Consider the following 18,264-nt stretch of genomic DNA (forward strand, 5'->3'; position numbering starts at 1 on the left):
GAATAGGAACGTGGAATGTCAGGTCCATGAATCAAGGCAAATTGGAAGTGGTCAAACAAGAGATGGCAAGAGTAAATGTGGACATTCTAGGAATCAGTGAACTCAAGTGGACTGGAATGGGTGAATTTAACTCAGATGACCATTATATCTACTACTGTGGGCAGGAATCCCTCAGAAGAAATGGAGTAGCCATCATGGTCAACAAAAGAGTCCGAAATGCAGTACTTGGATGCAATCTCAAAAACGACAGAATGATTTCAGTTTGTTTCCAAGGCAAACCATTCAATATCACAGTAATCCTAGTCTATGCCCCAACCAGTAACACTGAAGAAGCTGAAGTTGAACGGTTCTATGAAGACCTACAAGACCTTTTAGAACTAACACCCAAAAAAGATGTCCTTTCATTATAGGGGACTGGAATGCAAAAGTAGGAAGTCAAGAAACACCTGGAGTAACAGGCAAATTTGGCCTTGGAATACAGAATGAAGCAGGGCAAAGACTAATAGAGTTTTGCCAAGAAAATGCACTGGTCATAACAAACACCCTCTTCCAACAACACAAGAGAAGACTCTATACATGGACATCACCAGATGGTCAACACCGGAATCAGATTGATTATATTCTTTGCAGCCAAAGATGGAGAAGCTCTATACAGTCAGCAAAAACAAGACCAGGAGCTGACTGTGGCTCAGATCATGATCTCCTTATTACCAAATTCAGACTTAAATTGAAAAAAGTAGGGAAAACCACTAGACCATTCAGGTATGACCTAAATCAAATCCCTTATGATTATACAGTGGAAGTGAGAAATAGATTTAAGGGCCTAGATCTGATAGATAGAGTGCCTGATGAACTATGGACAGAGGTTTGTGACATTGTACAGGAGACAGGGATCAAGACCATCTCCATGGAAAAGAAATGCAAAAAAGCAAAATGGCTATCTGGGGAGGCCTTACAAATAGCTGTGAAAAGAAGAGAAGCGAAAAGCAAAGGAGAAAAGGAAAAATATAAGCATCTGAATGCAGAGTTCCAAAGAATAGCAAGAAGAGATAAGAAAGCCTTCCTCAGTGATCAATGCAAAGATAGAGGAAAACAACAGAATGGGAAAGACTAGAGATCTCTTCAAGAAAATTAGAGATACCAAGGGAACATTTCATGCAAAGATGGGCTTGATAAAGGACAGAAATGGTATGGACCTAACAGAAGCAGAAGATATTAAGAAGAGGTGGAAAGAATACACAGAAGAACTATACAAAAAAGATCTTCACAATCCAGATAACCACGATGGTGTGATCACTGACCTAGAGCCAGACATCCTGGAATGTGAAGTCAAGTGGGCCTTAGAAAGCATCACTACAAATAAAGCTAGTGGAGGTGATGGAATTCCAGTTGAGCTATTTCAAATCCTGAAAGATGATGCTATGAAAGTGCTGCACTCAATATGCCAGCAAATTTGGAAAACTCAGCAGTGGCCACAGGACTGGAAAAGGTCAGTTTTCATTCCAATCCCAAAGAAAGGGAATGCCAAAGAATGCTCAAACTACCACACAATTGCACTCATCTCACATTCTAGTAAAGTAATGCTCAAAATTCTCCAAGCCAGGCTTCAGCAATACGTGAACCGTGAACTTCCTGATGTTCAAGCTGGTTTTAGAAAAGGCAGAGGAACCAGAGATCAAATTGCCAACATCTGCGGATCATGGAAAAAGCAAGAGAGTTCCGGAAAAACATGTATTTCTGCTTTATTGACTATGCCAAAGCCTTTGACTGTGTGGATCACAATAAACTGTGGAAAATTCTGAAAGAGATGGGAATATCAGACCACCTGACCTGCCTCTTGAGAAATCTGTATGCAGGTCAGGAAGCAACAGTTAGAACTGGACATGGAACAACAGACTGGTTCCAAATAGGAAAAGGAGTACGTCAAGGCTGTATATTATCACCCTGATTATTTAACTTATACGCAGAATACATCATCAGAAACGCTGGGCTGGAAGAAACACAAGCTGGAATCAAGATTGCTGGGAGAATAATCAATAACCTCAGATATGCAGATGACACCACCCTTGTGGCAGAAAGTGAAGAGGAACTAAAAAGCCTCTTGATGAAAGTGAAAGAGGAGAGTGAAAAAGTTGGCTTAAAGCTCAACATTCAGAGAGCAAAGATCATGGCATCCGGTCCCATCACTTCATGGGAAATAAATGGGGAAACAGTAGAAACAGTGTCAGACTTTATTTTTGGGGGCTCCAAAATCACTGCAGATGGTGACTGCAGCCACGAACTTAAAAGACACTTACTCCTTGGAAGGAAAGTTATGACCAACCTGGATAGCATATTCAAAAGCAGAGATATTACTTTGTCAACAAAGGTCCATCTAGTCAAGGCTATGGTTTTTTCTGTGGTCATGTATGGATGTGAGAGTTGGACTGTGAAGAAGGCTGAGCACAGAAGAATTGATGCTTTTGAACTGTGGGTTGGAGAAGACTCTTGAGAGTCCCTTGGACTGCAAGGAGATCCAACCAGTCCATTCTGAAGGAGATCAGCCCTGGGATTTCTTTGGAGGGAATGATGTTGAAGCTGAAACTCCAGTACTTTGGCCACCTCATTCGAAATGTTGACTCATTGGAAAAGACTCTGATGCTGGGAGGGATTGGGGGCAAGAGGAGAAGGGGACGACAGAGGATGAGATGGCTGGATGGCATCACTGACTCGATGGATGTGAGTTTGAGTGAACTCCGGGAGTTGGTGATGGACAGGGAGGCCTGGCGTGCTGCGATTCATGGGGTCGCGAAGAGTTGGACACGACTGAGGGACTGAACTGAACTGAAATGAAGAATATGTTCAAAATCATAAGCCATTATTTATATATACAAATCCATATATATATATATATATATATAATGCAAAAGAATGATGAGATACCACTACACACCAATCAGAATGGCTAAAAATACTGAAAATATCTAAAAAATACTAAAAAATACTGAAAATATCAAGTGATGACAAGGATGCAGAGCACAAGTATGCAGACGATACCACTATTATGGCAGAAATCCAAGAGGAAATGAAGAATTTCTTGATGAAGGTAAAAGAGGAGAGTGAAAAAGCTGCCTTAAAACTCAGCATTCAAAAAAATAAGATCATGGCATCTGGTCCCATCACTTTATGACAAATAGTTGGGGGAAAAATGGAAACAGTGACGGCTTTTATTTTCTTGGCTCCAAAATCACTGTAGATGGTGACTGCAGCCATGAAATCAAAAGACACTTGCTCCTTGGAAGAAAAGTTATGACAAAACTAGACAGTGTATTCAAAAGCAGAGACATCACTTTGCTGACAAAGGTCTGTCTAGTTAAAGCTGTGGTTTTTCCAGTAGTCATGCATGGATATGAGAGTTGGGCCATAAAGAAGGCTGAGTGCCAAAGAATACTGATGTTTTCAAGCTGTGGTACTGGAGAAGACTCTTGAGAGTCCTGTGGACAGCAAGGAGATCAAACCAGTCAGTCCTAAAGGAAATCAACCCTGAATATTCACTGAAAGGACTGATGTTGAAGGTGAAGCTCCAATACTTTGGCCATTTCATGCAAAGAGTGGACTCATTGGAGAAGAACCTGATGCTGGGAAATACTGAAGGCAGGAGGAGAAGGGGACAAGAGAGGATGAGATGGTTAGATGGCATCACTGACTCAATAGACATGAGTTTGAGCAAACTCGGGGAGACTGTGAAGGACAGGGAAGCCTGGCAAGCTGCAGTCCATAGAATTGCAAAGAACTGGACCCGTCTGAGCAACTGAACAACAAAATTCCCTAAGAAGTCATAAGGCATTGTGTCATAGTTTCTTAATTTCAACAGAGGCTTCCTCCCCCACCCCTTAATGGTGCATAAAATAATGGCACATCTTTCAATCAATGGTGTCTTGGACTCAAAGAAATGCAGTTTACCCAGCATGGGATATACTACCATTGTCCATGTCATCTTCATACCCAGCTGGACTTCTTGACTGCTCTTATTATATCCACAGTTAGACCCACTATAGTCTATTCTCAACAGAGCACATAGAGTGATACTTTAAAACATAAACCAAATGAAGTCATTACTCTGCTCAAAATCTTCCTGTAACTTCTCATCTTATTCAGGTTAAGAGCCAAAGTCCCTATAAAATCCTACAACATCTGTACCATTCTTTATCCCACCTCACAGTTGTCCTGCCTTCTTTTCCTCTAGTCTTTAAACTCTCTTTACTTCAGTTACATCAGCTTCTCTGCACATTAAGAAATATGTCAAGAACGTCTCTACCTCAGGACCCTTGCACATGCTTTTCTCTATGCCTGGAATTTTCTTCCCCCTGCCTTGTGCATGATACTCTATCTGTATCTCCCTCAGATCCTTGCTCAAAATGCCATCTTATCAGTGAATGTTTTCTTACTAATCTATTCAAAATTGCAATTCCCTTCAGTACCTTTGGCTGCCAGTCCATCTCTATCTCTAGTTCTTTTCCTACTCTGTTTCACTTTTTTCTATGACTTTTCTATGTTCTACTTTTTTTCCTTCTCTGTTTTACTTTTTTCTATGTATCACCACATGACACATATACATTTAATTAATTTATTCATTTAGTCTCTTTGCCTGCCCCTAACACTAGTAAGTAAGCCCCAAGAGAAAAATAGACTTTGGTCTGTTTTGCTCTTTCCTGTGCTTCCAGCACCTATAACAGCTCCTCAGCACATAGCAGGTACCCAAGAACTATTTGGTGCTGAATAAATGAATGAGTGAATTGCTGCTGAATGAATGAATAAGTGGCTTGTGAGTATAGCCTGAAGTCAGATACAAAGTGAAATTTCTTTAGCGTTTTGTGCTCTTTCTAAAAAAATTCATATGTATTTTCTACTTGACAATATTAGGCCTGTCTTTTATTATAAATATCCTTTATCTCAATATCTTTGAGCCAGCATGATAACCCCAGAATATATTTACTCATAGCCATTATAAATCAGCATAAGCACAGTCTGAGATGGAAAGTTTGAGCATTAGGAGCTTCATTTTATCTTGATATAATTTAGTTTATCTAGCCCTCATCACCCAAGGGAGATAGAGAGAGAACTTTCAGATACTGAGATATTTTCAAAACATGCAGATACATTTGAGAGGTCTGCAAAACTGGAGACATCAGATTGATACCAAATAGGCTGGTTCTGGATCTAAGTGTATTCTAAGTATACATGGAGAATACACAATATAGTACAAGAAGTAATATTTTGATTGGGATGGACAGGTACACACTGCTATGTTTAAAATGGATAACAAACAAGGTTGTTCTATATAGCACATGGAACTCTGGTCCATGTTATATGGTAGGCTGGATGGGAGAAAGTTTTGGGGAGAATGAATACATGTATATGTATGGCTGAGTCCCTTTGATGTCCACCTGAAACGATCACATTGTTAATCAGCTATACTTCAATACAAAATAAAAAGTTCAAAAAATTTGAGAAAAAAATGAGTTTTTAATTTCAAAAATCAAAAGTAAGTTAATATAAGCTAAATTTGATAATTTTTTCATTGGGTTGGAGAAGTAGGAAAAAGTGACCTGGAAAAATGGAAAGGCTAAAGGCTCTCAGTAGACAGCCTTTTCCTTCAAAAGGAGGGCAAGACTGCCTTGGTCCAGCTTATATCTGTTTTCTGCATTTGTATTAGGTAATAATAATGTCTTTTATTACAAAGATGGTTTGTTTTCCATTCATCAGCAAATGGCAGCCACTTGATAAGTTTCTCCTACTTCTCCTTTTCCTTCTGGCACTTTCCACCATGGTCTTTCTCCACTCTGTTTTTTTTTTTTATTCCCCTGAGGTTTGATAACATACGGGGAAAATCTGGATATGAGTTCAGAATAAAATGAATTCAGTGTGGGGAATATGGCTATAAGGAGTTTGAGAAGATTGTGTGGCTGGCTTTTAGTGCCTTTTGGCACAGCGTAGGGAGACACCTGGCAGAACTCCTCCAGGCCTCACGGGTGGAGAGCCGCTCACCTGGCCGGTACTCTGGGCTCCGCAGAGCAGTCTCATCTCCCCTGCCTGTGGGTCATCTCACAGTCTGTAAATATAGGGTGGAAGGTTCTTCTGGGGGTGGAGAAAACATAAATGAGGCAGCTTGTTCAGCATCTGCTATAGATTGTGGTGAGGTGCATGCATAGGCTGGGCTTTATTGATATAAATCAATTTGTCATGAGGCATCGTCAGTGCTAAGGTAAATGAATCAATCGCCTTTTGTCGTTATGGATCATCATTGGCTTGTGTCTTATGTGATTTACCCACTGTTGGTTTGAATAGAGCACTGTTCACTGAGGTATCTATCTGCAGACCTGGAGATGACTTATGGCTCTCAATTGGCTGCAGTTCATCCTTTCAGGGCTTCTCCAACTTTGTTCCAGTGGTTCAGGCTCCAAAGGGCCCCACTCACCCTTTAACAGGAAGGTAGAGGAAATATCTATCTGAGCAGGGTGTGCAGGCTTCTCTATGAGGACAGGAAGGCAGAGGGATGTGAGGGAATAAAGGGAGGATTCTCATCATGAAAACATGCCCCTGGAAGTTGCCCTACAGCAGTCACTGCACGAATGTCTGTCATCTCTTTTTGTGCCTAATGGAAGTCCTTAGATTCTTAGATAACAAACACTGATTCAATTATGTAACACCAATAATTAGAAAGACTTCAACTCTTTAGTCGGAGAAGGCAATGGAACCCCACTCCAGTACTCTTGCCTGGAGAATTCCATGGACAGAGGAGCCTGGTGGGCTGCAGTCCATGGGGTCGCAAAGAATCGGACAGGACTGAGCGACTTCACTTTCACTTTTCACTTTTATGCATTGGAGAAGGAAATGGCAACCCGCTCCAGTGTTCTTGCCAGGAGAATCCCAGGGACGGGGGAGCCTGGTGGGTTGCCATCTTTGGGGTCGCACAGAGTCGGACACGACTGAAGCAACTTAGCAGCAGCAGCAACTCTTTAGTATTCCTTGAAGAGCTCTATCAAAGTAACCTTTTATTTTTATTCTTCAATAAGAAATACTGCAGGGTTTTAATAAATTCTATACTTCAAAAAATCACAAAGTACCTTTTAAAGGTAATTTTTTTTTTCAGCAAATATCCCACCATGACTTCAGAGATTTACAAAAGAATTATGCCTCCATCCTTCTCTGGTTTTCATCTTCCAAATTGTTTAATTTTTCATCTTATAGAAGAAACTACCAACACATGACCACAGGAAAAATAAATCTCACCTGAACGCACTACATCAATGTCTAACTTACTTTGCCCTTCATCATTCTCTCTGCTCAGGTCTTTTTTCTTTTTTTTCTTCAGAATCACATGTTTCACTGCCTGAGGTGTGTTAGAAAGGGGAGAGTTCCCTAAGCTGGCATCTCTGATGTTTCATGCATTTAAAAGTTCCCAGTCTTTCTTCCCATCTCCTCTTCTTCCCCAGAGGCTAGTCCTTTGGGCGAGCTGCCTTTTCCTGTCTTCTCAGAATAGTTCTGCAGCAAACAGTGCTTTATTTTTCCCCAGACCTACAAGTCCCTTGCAGTTTAAAGCCACAAACCCCCCATACACCAAGTGTTTTCCTCCAACTAGTCAACAAGTAAAGAGGACAAAACCACAATCAGTAAAGAAATTCATTCCCATTTCCCAAATCACAGGAGACATGTACAAAGAAGTCCTCATTAAGGATCTGTTGGAGGATTCCAGACAATGGCAAAATCAAGAAAATATGCCAAGAAAGGTCAAGTTATTCTAGAAATGGTGGGGTGGGGAGGGAGATGGGAGGAATGTTCAGGGACGAGAGGACATGGATAAACCTGTGGCTGATTCATGTTGATGTTTGGTAGAAACCAACATAATACAGTAAAACAGTCAACCTTCAATTAAAAATAAATAAATGTTAACAAGTGCACGGTCCTGAGTATAAGGGTTGTTTTGTTTCTATCTCTATCTGCTGCAGTGCCTAGAACAGTGAGTCACAGAGGATCATGTATGGTAAAATGATCTAGCTTGTTGGGTGAGTCTGTTGTTGGGTCAGGTATCTCAAGAACATATACCATCTACCCTAGGAGGACCCAGCTGGGCAGGCACTTAAAGTACCGCACCTTAATCCGTCTGACTGCTTTACAAACACTCTGGGAACAGCAGAATTTTGGACAATCAAGAGGAACAAATAAGTGCCTAAGCTCTGGAATCAGACTCTGGGCTGACATTTTGGCTCTTATATTTCATAGCCGTGGAACTCTGAGCAAGTCACGTAATCTGCCTAAGCCTCAGTTATCTCATTCATAACATGGGGATAAACAGTACCTCGCTACAAAGTTGTTATAAGGATTAAATGAGATGATCATGTAAAGCTCCCGGCACGTACACGTATAGCAGGCACACAAGTATTCAGCTGCTACAGAGAGATTGGGACACAACAGTCTATAACTGGCTTCACATAATCACTGCCCAATATCCATTCTGGAGAAACGTGTGATCAGCACTGATCCGAGGTCACTTTGTCAGTGAAGACCATGTGATTCCACAGTGGCAGGAGGGCATTTGTTCTAATCTGCCCTCTCTCTCTGCTATTCTGCCAGACTATGAATCAGTGAGGGGTCAGGATGTAGCCTGTCCTCACGCTGGATAGCAAAGCTCATGCTTTCTTGTTGAATATATCTAGATGTATGCCTAATTTCCTCCTAATGTGCCTCTAAAGCAAAGGTTTCCTCTGTGGGATTGCAGCGGGTGACCTGACTTGTCTTACCTAAACTAATCCACAAAGAAAGAACCTAACTCTCTTCCCACAGGGTTTTCATATTTGGCTTCATTTGGTTGGAGATGTCCTTCCCTAATTGCTGTAGGGAGCTAAGCCAGGGGACTGTGACAAATTAGAAGGCCCAGAGATGGCCCCATCTCTGGAGTGTCTTACATTTGGTTGCGGTGAGCTGGGATTTATACTGCCCGCGGACCAGCCTGCAGGTGGACCCATCTCCGTTGCAGACTCCACAGTTATCCTCCTTGATGGTGCTTCCCAGCTGATGATCGCAGCCAACAATCTAACAAAAAAGAGAGATGTGTAATTTAACCCGGTGCCTACAGCTACAGGGATGCAGGGTGGGGCCCTTCATCATCCAGTCAGCCTCCTTCATCCTTGAGATGAAGATAAAGATGAGATGAAGATCCATTCCAATGACAGGAACCAAACTGGAATTTGAACCAGGCTAAGAAGGAAAAAATGTGGCATGGGTAAAGACATTTTCATAGCTCAAATATATTGAAAAATACAAAGAGAAAGAAAGATGGGAGGGACAGAGGGGAAAGGGAGGGAGGGAGGGAGGGAGGGGAGAGGAGGATGGTGGGTGGGAGGAAGAAGAGAAGGAGAGAGAGAGGAAGACGCTGAAGTAACATTATAGAACTTCAATTCCAAAATAATTCCCACTTTCAGTAAATATGCTTCATCCAAATCACAAAAAATACAACTGTGGGATAACTGTAGCAGGAAAAATGTTGTGAATAACCTCTGTGTTAGTCTGTAAGTTCCTTAGGATGTAAGATGCACACGGGTGGGGTTCTGTATCTTGGCTTCATTGATGTTTTCCAAGCAACTAGAACAGTGCTTGGCAAATTACAAGACTTCAATAAATGTTTGCTAACCGATGATTAAACATACTCCCTTTTCTAGCTAGCACTTCAACTAAGAAAACAGAAACAGAAGCACAGAATCAGCCGACAGAAACAAGGCTGGCGTGCGTGCGTGTGGTGGAAGAGGAGGGTTGACACGAAGGGCAGCAGGGATAGCCCCAGTGGGTGCCTGCTGCTGCCTGGCCCTGGCCTGTGTCAGGCACAAGACACACATCTCATTCATTCTCAAGACAATCATGTAAGGTATCCCTGTTTTATAGGTGAGGTCATGAATCTTACCAAGGTCACTTAGCTAACAAGCAGCCGAGTTCTAAACGCATCTAATAAAACATTTGTGCTTTGTCCAAATCAGGCTTAACAAAGTCACAAGTCTTCATCACTTATGTGCGCAAACTCTTTTGTATCCTTAATCTTTTCTTTGCGATGTTCAAGTTAAAAAAAATTCAAATCCAAACTAAACTACAGCAGTTGTATCTCGACAGTTCTAGTGAAATCTAATATCATACTCCTAAACTACTTCAGCTACTGTCATGGGCAAAATAAGATAAGAACTGTAGAGACATTTGAAGGAGCTTATCTCCACAATGTCCCCACAATCCATCCTGTCTTTCCAAAGTTTGGTTGTTAACATGAACTTTCTTTGAGGATTGATTTTTATTTTTTTGTACCTCCAACTAACAATTGCAAACACATGTTTAGGCAAAGGCTTGAAAAGTACAACTATGTAAAACTGTGTTGTGTATGTGCTATATCTGAAAAATGTAGTTACGTGTACCTCTTCCCTAAAATCATGCAGACATCTTTAAAAATAGATAACAAAACAACAACTCCTTCAGTAATTCTATAAGTTTAGAAATGTAAAGATGTCAGGAAAATGTGCTTAAGTGGGGAGTGAAGGAGTTGGTTCCATCTTTGGTGTGTTCACTGTGGTCAAGCTGCAATTGGCCTCAATATGTTCAGAAGCTACAGTGAGGCCATCTCAGAATTTATGCCAGCTTCATCCATGTAGGGGCTTCCCTGGTGGCTCAGAGGTTAAAGCATCTGCGTGCAATATGGGGGACCTGGGTTCGATCCCTGGGTCGGGAAGATCCCCTGGAGAAGGAAATGGCAACCCATTCCAGTATTCCTGCCTGGAGAATCCCATGGATGGAGGAGCCTGGTGGGCTACAGTCCACAGGGTCCATGTAGAGCCCAGCATGTGCTGGCTTAAGACTTCTTTGATGTGCTTCCCTATAACCGCAGTGAAATTAGTTTCAAAATTCTTATCTGTAAATGAACCCACATAGGAGCGGAGCAACTCTGCCTTGATTCTTATATTTCAAGCACAGTGTGAAACAGAGTGCAGAAGTAACTTATTTACAAAGATATAAAAATTATTCATCCATTCAGCCAATAGTCATTGAAGTTCTGTTATGATCCAGGCACTGTGCTGGGAGCAAAACCCAATGGTGAGTTCAAGGACATATGGATCTACCCTCATGGGACTTAGAGTCTAGTGATGGAGGCAGATATTATGCAAATCAACATACACATGCAGAATGTAAATGCAGAATGATAATTATGATGAAATCTATAAGATACAGATAATGGGATACTATGACAGCATAAAATATGGATAACTGATCTGTTTAGAAAGGCCAGAGTAGGAATTCTCTGGCAGTCCAGTGGTTAGGACACAGGCTTTCAAGGTCATGGACCTGGATTCAATCCTGGTTGGGGAAGTAAGATCCTACAAGGTCCACAGCACAGCAAAAACAAAACCAGAACAAGAAAGAAACAAAGGCTAGAGAAGATTTTCCTGAGGAAAAGTCTTTTGAGCTGAGAACTGAATGAGTCAGAGTTACCTCGACAAAGGGGAGGCGTTGCCATAGGGCTTACTGCACCTTTTCGTCATGCCTACATACTAGCTAAATGAAAAATATGCAAAAATCAAAGTCAGCAAAAAAAAAAAAAAATCAAGACTGGATTTGACACCTAAAGCAAAGACAACAGAAACAAAATAAACAAGGTGGGGGGCTACATCAAACTAAAAATTTTATGCACAGCAAAGGAAGCAATTAACAGAATGAAAAGGTAACCCATTTTCTCCCATTAGGAGAAAATAGCTGCAAATCATATATCTGATAAAGGGTTAATACCAAGAGTATAAAAGAACTCATGCAACTCAACAGAGAACAAACCAAACAAGCAAATGAAAAAATGAACAGAGGATCTGAATAGGCAGATTTCCAAAGAAGATATCTAGGTGCGCAAAAGACACATGAAACGATGCTCAACAATATTTATCATCAGGGAAATGCATAGCAAGGGCAAAATGAGATATCATCTCATAGCTATCAAAAATACAATAAATAAGTCTTGTTGAGGAAAAGGGAACCCTCATGCACTGCTGGTGAGAATGTAAATTCTTGTAGCCCCTATGGAAAACTGTATGGAGGTTCCTCAAAAAATTGAAAATAATTCTATCACATGAACCAGCAATTTCACTTCTGGATATTTATCCAAAAGCAGCAAAATTGCTGTCTTGAAAAGATATATGCATCCCTTTTTTCATCACAGCACTATTTACAACAGCCAAGACATGAAACTAATCTAAGTGCCTGTTGACAGATGAATGGATATCTATCTGAAAAGAAGGAAATCTATTATTTGCAAAAATATGAATGGACCTTGAGGGCATTACCTTAAATACAGCAGACAGAGAAAGGCAAGGATCATATGACCTCATGTACACATGGAATCCAAAAACAAACAAACAAATGAAGAAGCAACTCACAGATATGGAGACTAGATTGGTAGTTGCCAGTGGTATAGCTTGAGCTAGGTGAAATGCGTGAAGGTGATCAAAAGGTACAAACTTCTAGATATAAAATAAATAAGTCATAGGGATGCAGTGTACAGTACGATGACTATAATGAATAATATTGCATTGTATAATTGAAAGCTTCTAAGAGAATCAACGTTAAAAGTTCTCATCATAAGAAAAAATACTTATAACTATATGTGGTGATGGATATTAACTTATTGTGGTGAACATTTATTGGTATATACAAATATTTTGTATTTTGTATGCCTAAAATTAATATAATATTATATCAGTTATATCTCAAAAGATATCAGAAGACTACAGTACATGATTGCCTTAGTAGGGTTGAATCCTTTGAGAAAATATGGCAACCTTAATTTATGTAGAAGTCAAAGGATCACTGACCCTAGTGTTCTTGTTTGGGGTTGAAGAGAGACAACCTTAATTTTATAAGATACTCAGCTCTGTGGAAGATCAGCGGGAATGGGAACTTAAACTCTCAGGTATCTCAGGAGGTGTACTCAAATAAATTTCATGTTTCTCAAAGGATTTATTTTCTCTGGAGAATTTTTAATGAGATTTGATATCTCTAAAGGAGCCAGAATGTAGATAATCACGAAAATCTCTCTCTAATACTAAAGATTTCTTTTGGTTCTAAAGTCATTTTAAGAACAGAACAATCCAGGTTCATTGATCCAAAGTAACAGTCATATTAGGAATAGCTAAATAGAAGGTGACATATTTAAAGGTAACTTGGCCAGACCACCAACTTAGCGTTCCAGTGTGGGTTTATGGACCCTATGATATGAACCAAGTCAGTTCTAACTGGTCTTTGTTTAACTTCAGAATTGAAAAGACAAACATCTCCCTGACACAATAGTATTTTTTTTTTCTTTCTATAGCAGTTCCTTTTTAAGATGCCAAAGTATTCTAACTCAATTATTTTTAAGATGTGGAATACTTTATCATCAGATAAAATGTTCTTATTTTGATCCAAGTGGAAAATTAATTGCAGTTACATCAGGAAAATCATTGTGGACATAGCTCAATCTGTTGATCCTGAGTAACTGTTAATTTAAAGTTAGTTAAACTATTATGACATAAACCAACACAACATTGTGAAGCAATTTTCCTTCAATTAAAAATAAATTTTAAAAGGTGCTATCATTAATAATAGAGATAAAATAAACAGAAATACAGAAAAAGGCTCAGTTGGCATAAATAATGTCAGACTTCTCTGCGCCTTTGCATACACTATTATTTCTGCCTGGCATGCTCTTCCAATTCTCCATTTGGCAAATTCCTATTCATCCTTCAAATCCCAAATTAGCTGTCTCCTCCTCAAAAAGGCCTTTTGCAGATTCCAGAGTTAAGGACCTTAATGGTCTATGATTCCTCAGCCTTTTGTTCATAAGTCCATGGGGCCTCCCTGGTGCCTCAGTGGTAAAAATATTGGCCTGCAATGCAGGAGATGCATGAAATTTCATCCCTGGGTTGGGAAGATCCCCTGGAGGAGGAAATGGCTACCTACTCCAGTATTCTTGCTTGGAGAATCCCATGGACAGAAAAGCCCGGTGGGCTACAGTCCATGGGGTCATAGTCAGACACGACTGAACAATTGAGCATACACACACAGATACCCAATTCAAAGAATACATTTCTTATTGACTACATCACCAAGTTGCAACTAGTGAAATAAAAGTGAGAATGTTATGTGGAACTTCTGGAAAGGCTGCCTTACAAGAAGCTGACTTAGTTGGGGAGGGACCCTTTTGCCTTCCTGCCTTTCACTTTCTTGAAAAATGAGACAGCCTTGAGAATGGAAGGATGGCAGAGCAGAGAGAAAGAACAAGCCCAGTTATGGAACCCCACCCTGGACAGATTATGTTTTGACTTCTATTTTTTTTTCTTTTTTTTTGGTGAGTAAATCCTTTATGAGTTCAAGCCATTATTATCTGGGGGTTTCTTTTATATATTCTCAATTCAAACAGTTGTATAACATTTTAAGTTTAATCTATTAACACGTCTGTTTCCATAGCAGATCATGTGCTGAGAGCCCCTATTTTATTATCTTTCTATCTCTGCTGGTTAGCACAACGTTTGGCATTTGTGATACACAATAAATGTCAGTGAATCAATGAAACACACAGCATCAAACATAATGGTTTGCTCATAATTCTAGTGTAGGTTACAGATAAGCAACCTTAGACTGCAGTCACTGATGACATACATGTGGACAAAAATGTACATATATGTATGTGTGTTATCATATATCTGTGTACACAGAGAAACAGACATACGATAAATGACAACTAGAAGCTAAATCTTAACCTCTGACCTGGTGCATGAACAAGAATTACTGTAAAGGGCTAGTACTTTTAAGAGACTCATGTGTACCTACACTCATTATTAATGAAATGTCATGGAAGGCAATGTTCAGGTCACTGAGTTCCCAGACCCACCCCATTCTGGACAAAACATTAAAGTGAGATAATGGCCACTCATAACTTTGGGCAACTGCATGGAATTTTTTGTTAAGGGTGGAAAACTGAGTACTTTGGCCTAATTCAGCTTGTTAATATTCTGCTACTAGGTGTCAGCTTCATGGTCTAACTTCCTCCCCATCCAAAATGATTGACTAGTTTTGCTTTAACAAAACAAAACAAAACTTCTGTCCCAGGTGATATAAAAAGCAAGAAGCTTCCAGACGTGTTTGTTGTTTAGACACCATTGTCACCTTTTGTTTGTCTGTCTTGAGTGCATGGTTTTTGTGTACACTTGTGTAACATGGGCTTCTCTGGAGGCTCAGATGGTAAAGAATCTGCCTGCAAGGCAAGAGACCTGGATTCAATCCTTGGGTTGGGAAGATCCCCTGGAGAAGGGAATGGCTACCCACTCCAGTATTCTTGCCTGGAGAATCCCATGGACAGAGCAGCCTGGTAGGACAGGCAATGGGATCACACAGAGTCAGACACGGCTAAGTGACTGACATCGCGTATACATGCGTAAAGACAGACAGTTCTTCGTCTCTTGAGGGGAACACGTACATTTAACATTGTTGGTTTTTCTTCATGTTTTTTTTTTTCAGGATTTACTACAGAGAAGGGAGAAAACCCTTCCTGAACAAAAACAAGAACTGTACTACCCAGTCCAAGTTGGCTCACAGACTTTGAGCATGACATGCAGATTTTGGGAATCAGGCCTACAGTGTGTGGTGATAGTATGCTTCTTTGTTCACCTCACATAGCTGATAGCAAGTGAACAGGCAGAACACAGCCTGAAACTCTCTAGACACTGAAATATGTATAATAAAATGTCTTCACTGGGAGCCACAAGAGGAGAGATCACTGCATGGATAATTTGGAGAATGTAAATAAATACAGTCCATAAGATACCATTCCTCAGAATGACATGCTCAGATGGGTTCATACTGGCCCTATTTCAAATGGTTTCCCGTAAGGCCCTCAACTTCTAGCATCAAATACTGAGCCAGTGATGTCAAGCTTTTCTTGATCCAACACCATGAGGTAAGAAATTTTTAAATCCCTTTATTTTCAGCACTGGGAAAGACAAATATGGAAAATGAAACTCTGCAAATCTGATCACAGCTGCTCTTATTTGTAATTATTTAATTCAGATAGAACTTTAGTGGGGAAGAGTGTGCTTTACATATATTATAACTCATTTACTATCTATGTCAATAGGGAAAATAGTATATCTCCAACCTTGCCTTTAAAAGACTTAGACATTGGTTTATGCTTTAGCTTTTTATAAAATGTTATAATACATATATATATGATATAACACAATAAAATTTTTTTTAAAAAAGAGAGAAAATAGGGCAAAGGTAAAAATAAGGGTCAAAAAGCCAGAAACAAATTTGCATTGATGTACGGCAGAGATCACCACAAATTTGTAAAGCAATTATCCTCCAATAATAATAAAAAAGCCAGAAATGAGAACCACATAAACGCACATTGTTAAGTCCTATACACTTTCTATATAGGGGTCATGGGTCTGAATGTGGCCTTCCTAGAAAAGAGGAAAACATAAGCAGTTACAAGGGTTATAGCATCTACTGGATCTTTTAGAAAATGTATAGGATAGTGTGCTATTTATAGTAGACTCAATAAATATTTGTGCAATGAATGAATGACAAACTGGTGCAGGAAAATCATAATTACCCAAAGTACTGAAACCCTAGCAGATATGTATCTGCTGCGAATTTTCTGAAAGACAATGTCATGTAACAATGTCCCAAGAACATCTGAGCAGATAAATACAAGAAGTTTCATAGAATTGTCTTTTCAATAACCACTGATGAACCTTAATGGTCAGGGAACGTTTGTTAAAAGCAAATCTTAAGAAACAAAAACAAATCATCCAGGTATAGAGCACTGTGATGGTTGCCTTAATCTAAGGACAGACTTCACAGCACTTAGAGTGGGGCCTGTAAAATATGGCACATGTGCAGCTATTTGTCCTGCAGGACCCATGGCAGACATTGCTAACCAACTGCAGTGCTCTTTGCTACTTATATGTGGCCCATGATCCTCTATGATACTGTGATCTAGAAGCCAGATTCATTAGTCTACGGCTGTCTTGCAAGACGACCAAACCAATTTACTATTCCAGAATCAGAGAAATGAATTGGATATCTTTTTGATAATCTTCACAAATACTTCTCTTATGATGAACATTTTCTGAAGATATGAATGATTCCAAGTACAAATTTTAATGCTGAGGTTCAGGGAAGATAACTTCCCTAAGGTTACATGGCTGGTAACTAACAAAACAAAAATTCCAATTTTGGATTACTAAGTTATAGTAGGATGCCAATGATCCATGGAAAGATACACTAGTCAGTATTTAAAATGACAGTGGTGATAACAAGGTTGAGCATTCTTATTAAGATCTTCACCTCCAGAGCCAGACTTATGTGTAGGAGTGAATGGAAGGCTTCATCTGGAATATGACTTGGCAGCATATTTAGGAAGTAAATGGGAACCACTTATCATCTATACTTGTGTTCCACACCTCTCCAATACAAGAAAACAGCATCTCTGGTCATTCATGAAGATGTTAATAGTGGTCCATAAGCTATGGTTAATATTTCCAAAAGCCTAATGGAAATAACTTTACCTGAAATAAAACCACATGCTGCTGCTGCTGCTAAGTCACTTCAGTCGTGTCCGACTCTGTACGGCCCCTTAGACGGAAGCCCACCAGGCTCCCCCGTCCCTGGGATTCTCCAGGCAAGAACACTGGAGTGGGTTGCCATTTCCTTCTCCAATGCATGAAAGTGAAAAGTGAAAGTGAAGTCGCTCAGTCCTGTCCGACTCCTAGCAAACCCATGGACTTCAGCCTACCAGGCTCCTCCGTCCATGGGATTTTCCAGGCAAGAGTACTGGAGTGGGGTGCCACTGCCTTCTCCAAAAACCGCATAAGGTCCTCCAAACCTCAACCATCTCATCATGCAAATAAACTAAATCCTGATGATCTTTATTGTACTTAACATTATACTTAGGTCTTTAGGGCATAAAACGTAAAAACATATTATTGCTTAATACATGCAGTCTTTTGAGTTGATGGAAACTTACAAAACACAGGGCCCATATGAAAAAAATAATAAAGGACCCTTTTGTGTCAAAAAGTTGGGAACCATTGGTATAGCCCTCTGTTTGTTGTTCAAATGCCCTTGGGAGGAGTAACACATGAAGTTGTTGATTATGCTTAAATTAAACCAAATCAACTGAACATAAGGCATTATGCTGGCTATTATGGTGCTGTGGGGAATACA

The 18,264-nt window shown here is 40.0% G+C and overlaps 1 protein-coding gene across 3 annotated transcripts in view; it reads right to left on the minus strand.

Annotated features, from left to right (window-relative positions):
- Positions 1-18,264, minus strand: part of ADAMTSL1 (ADAMTS like 1) — a 1,125,264-nt gene that overhangs the window by 299,459 nt on the left and 807,541 nt on the right. For all 3 annotated transcript variants that reach the window (XM_027549171.1, XM_027549170.1, XM_027549172.1), the window contains one exon: positions 8,946-9,072. In XM_027549171.1, coding sequence (XP_027404972.1) covers positions 8,946-9,072 — 127 coding nt within the window. The remainder of the gene's footprint in view (positions 1-8,945; positions 9,073-18,264) is intronic.

The sequence above is a fragment of the Bos indicus x Bos taurus genome, chromosome 8, assembly GCF_003369695.1.
Source record: "Bos indicus x Bos taurus breed Angus x Brahman F1 hybrid chromosome 8, Bos_hybrid_MaternalHap_v2.0, whole genome shotgun sequence".
NCBI lineage: Eukaryota > Metazoa > Chordata > Mammalia > Artiodactyla > Bovidae > Bos > Bos indicus x Bos taurus.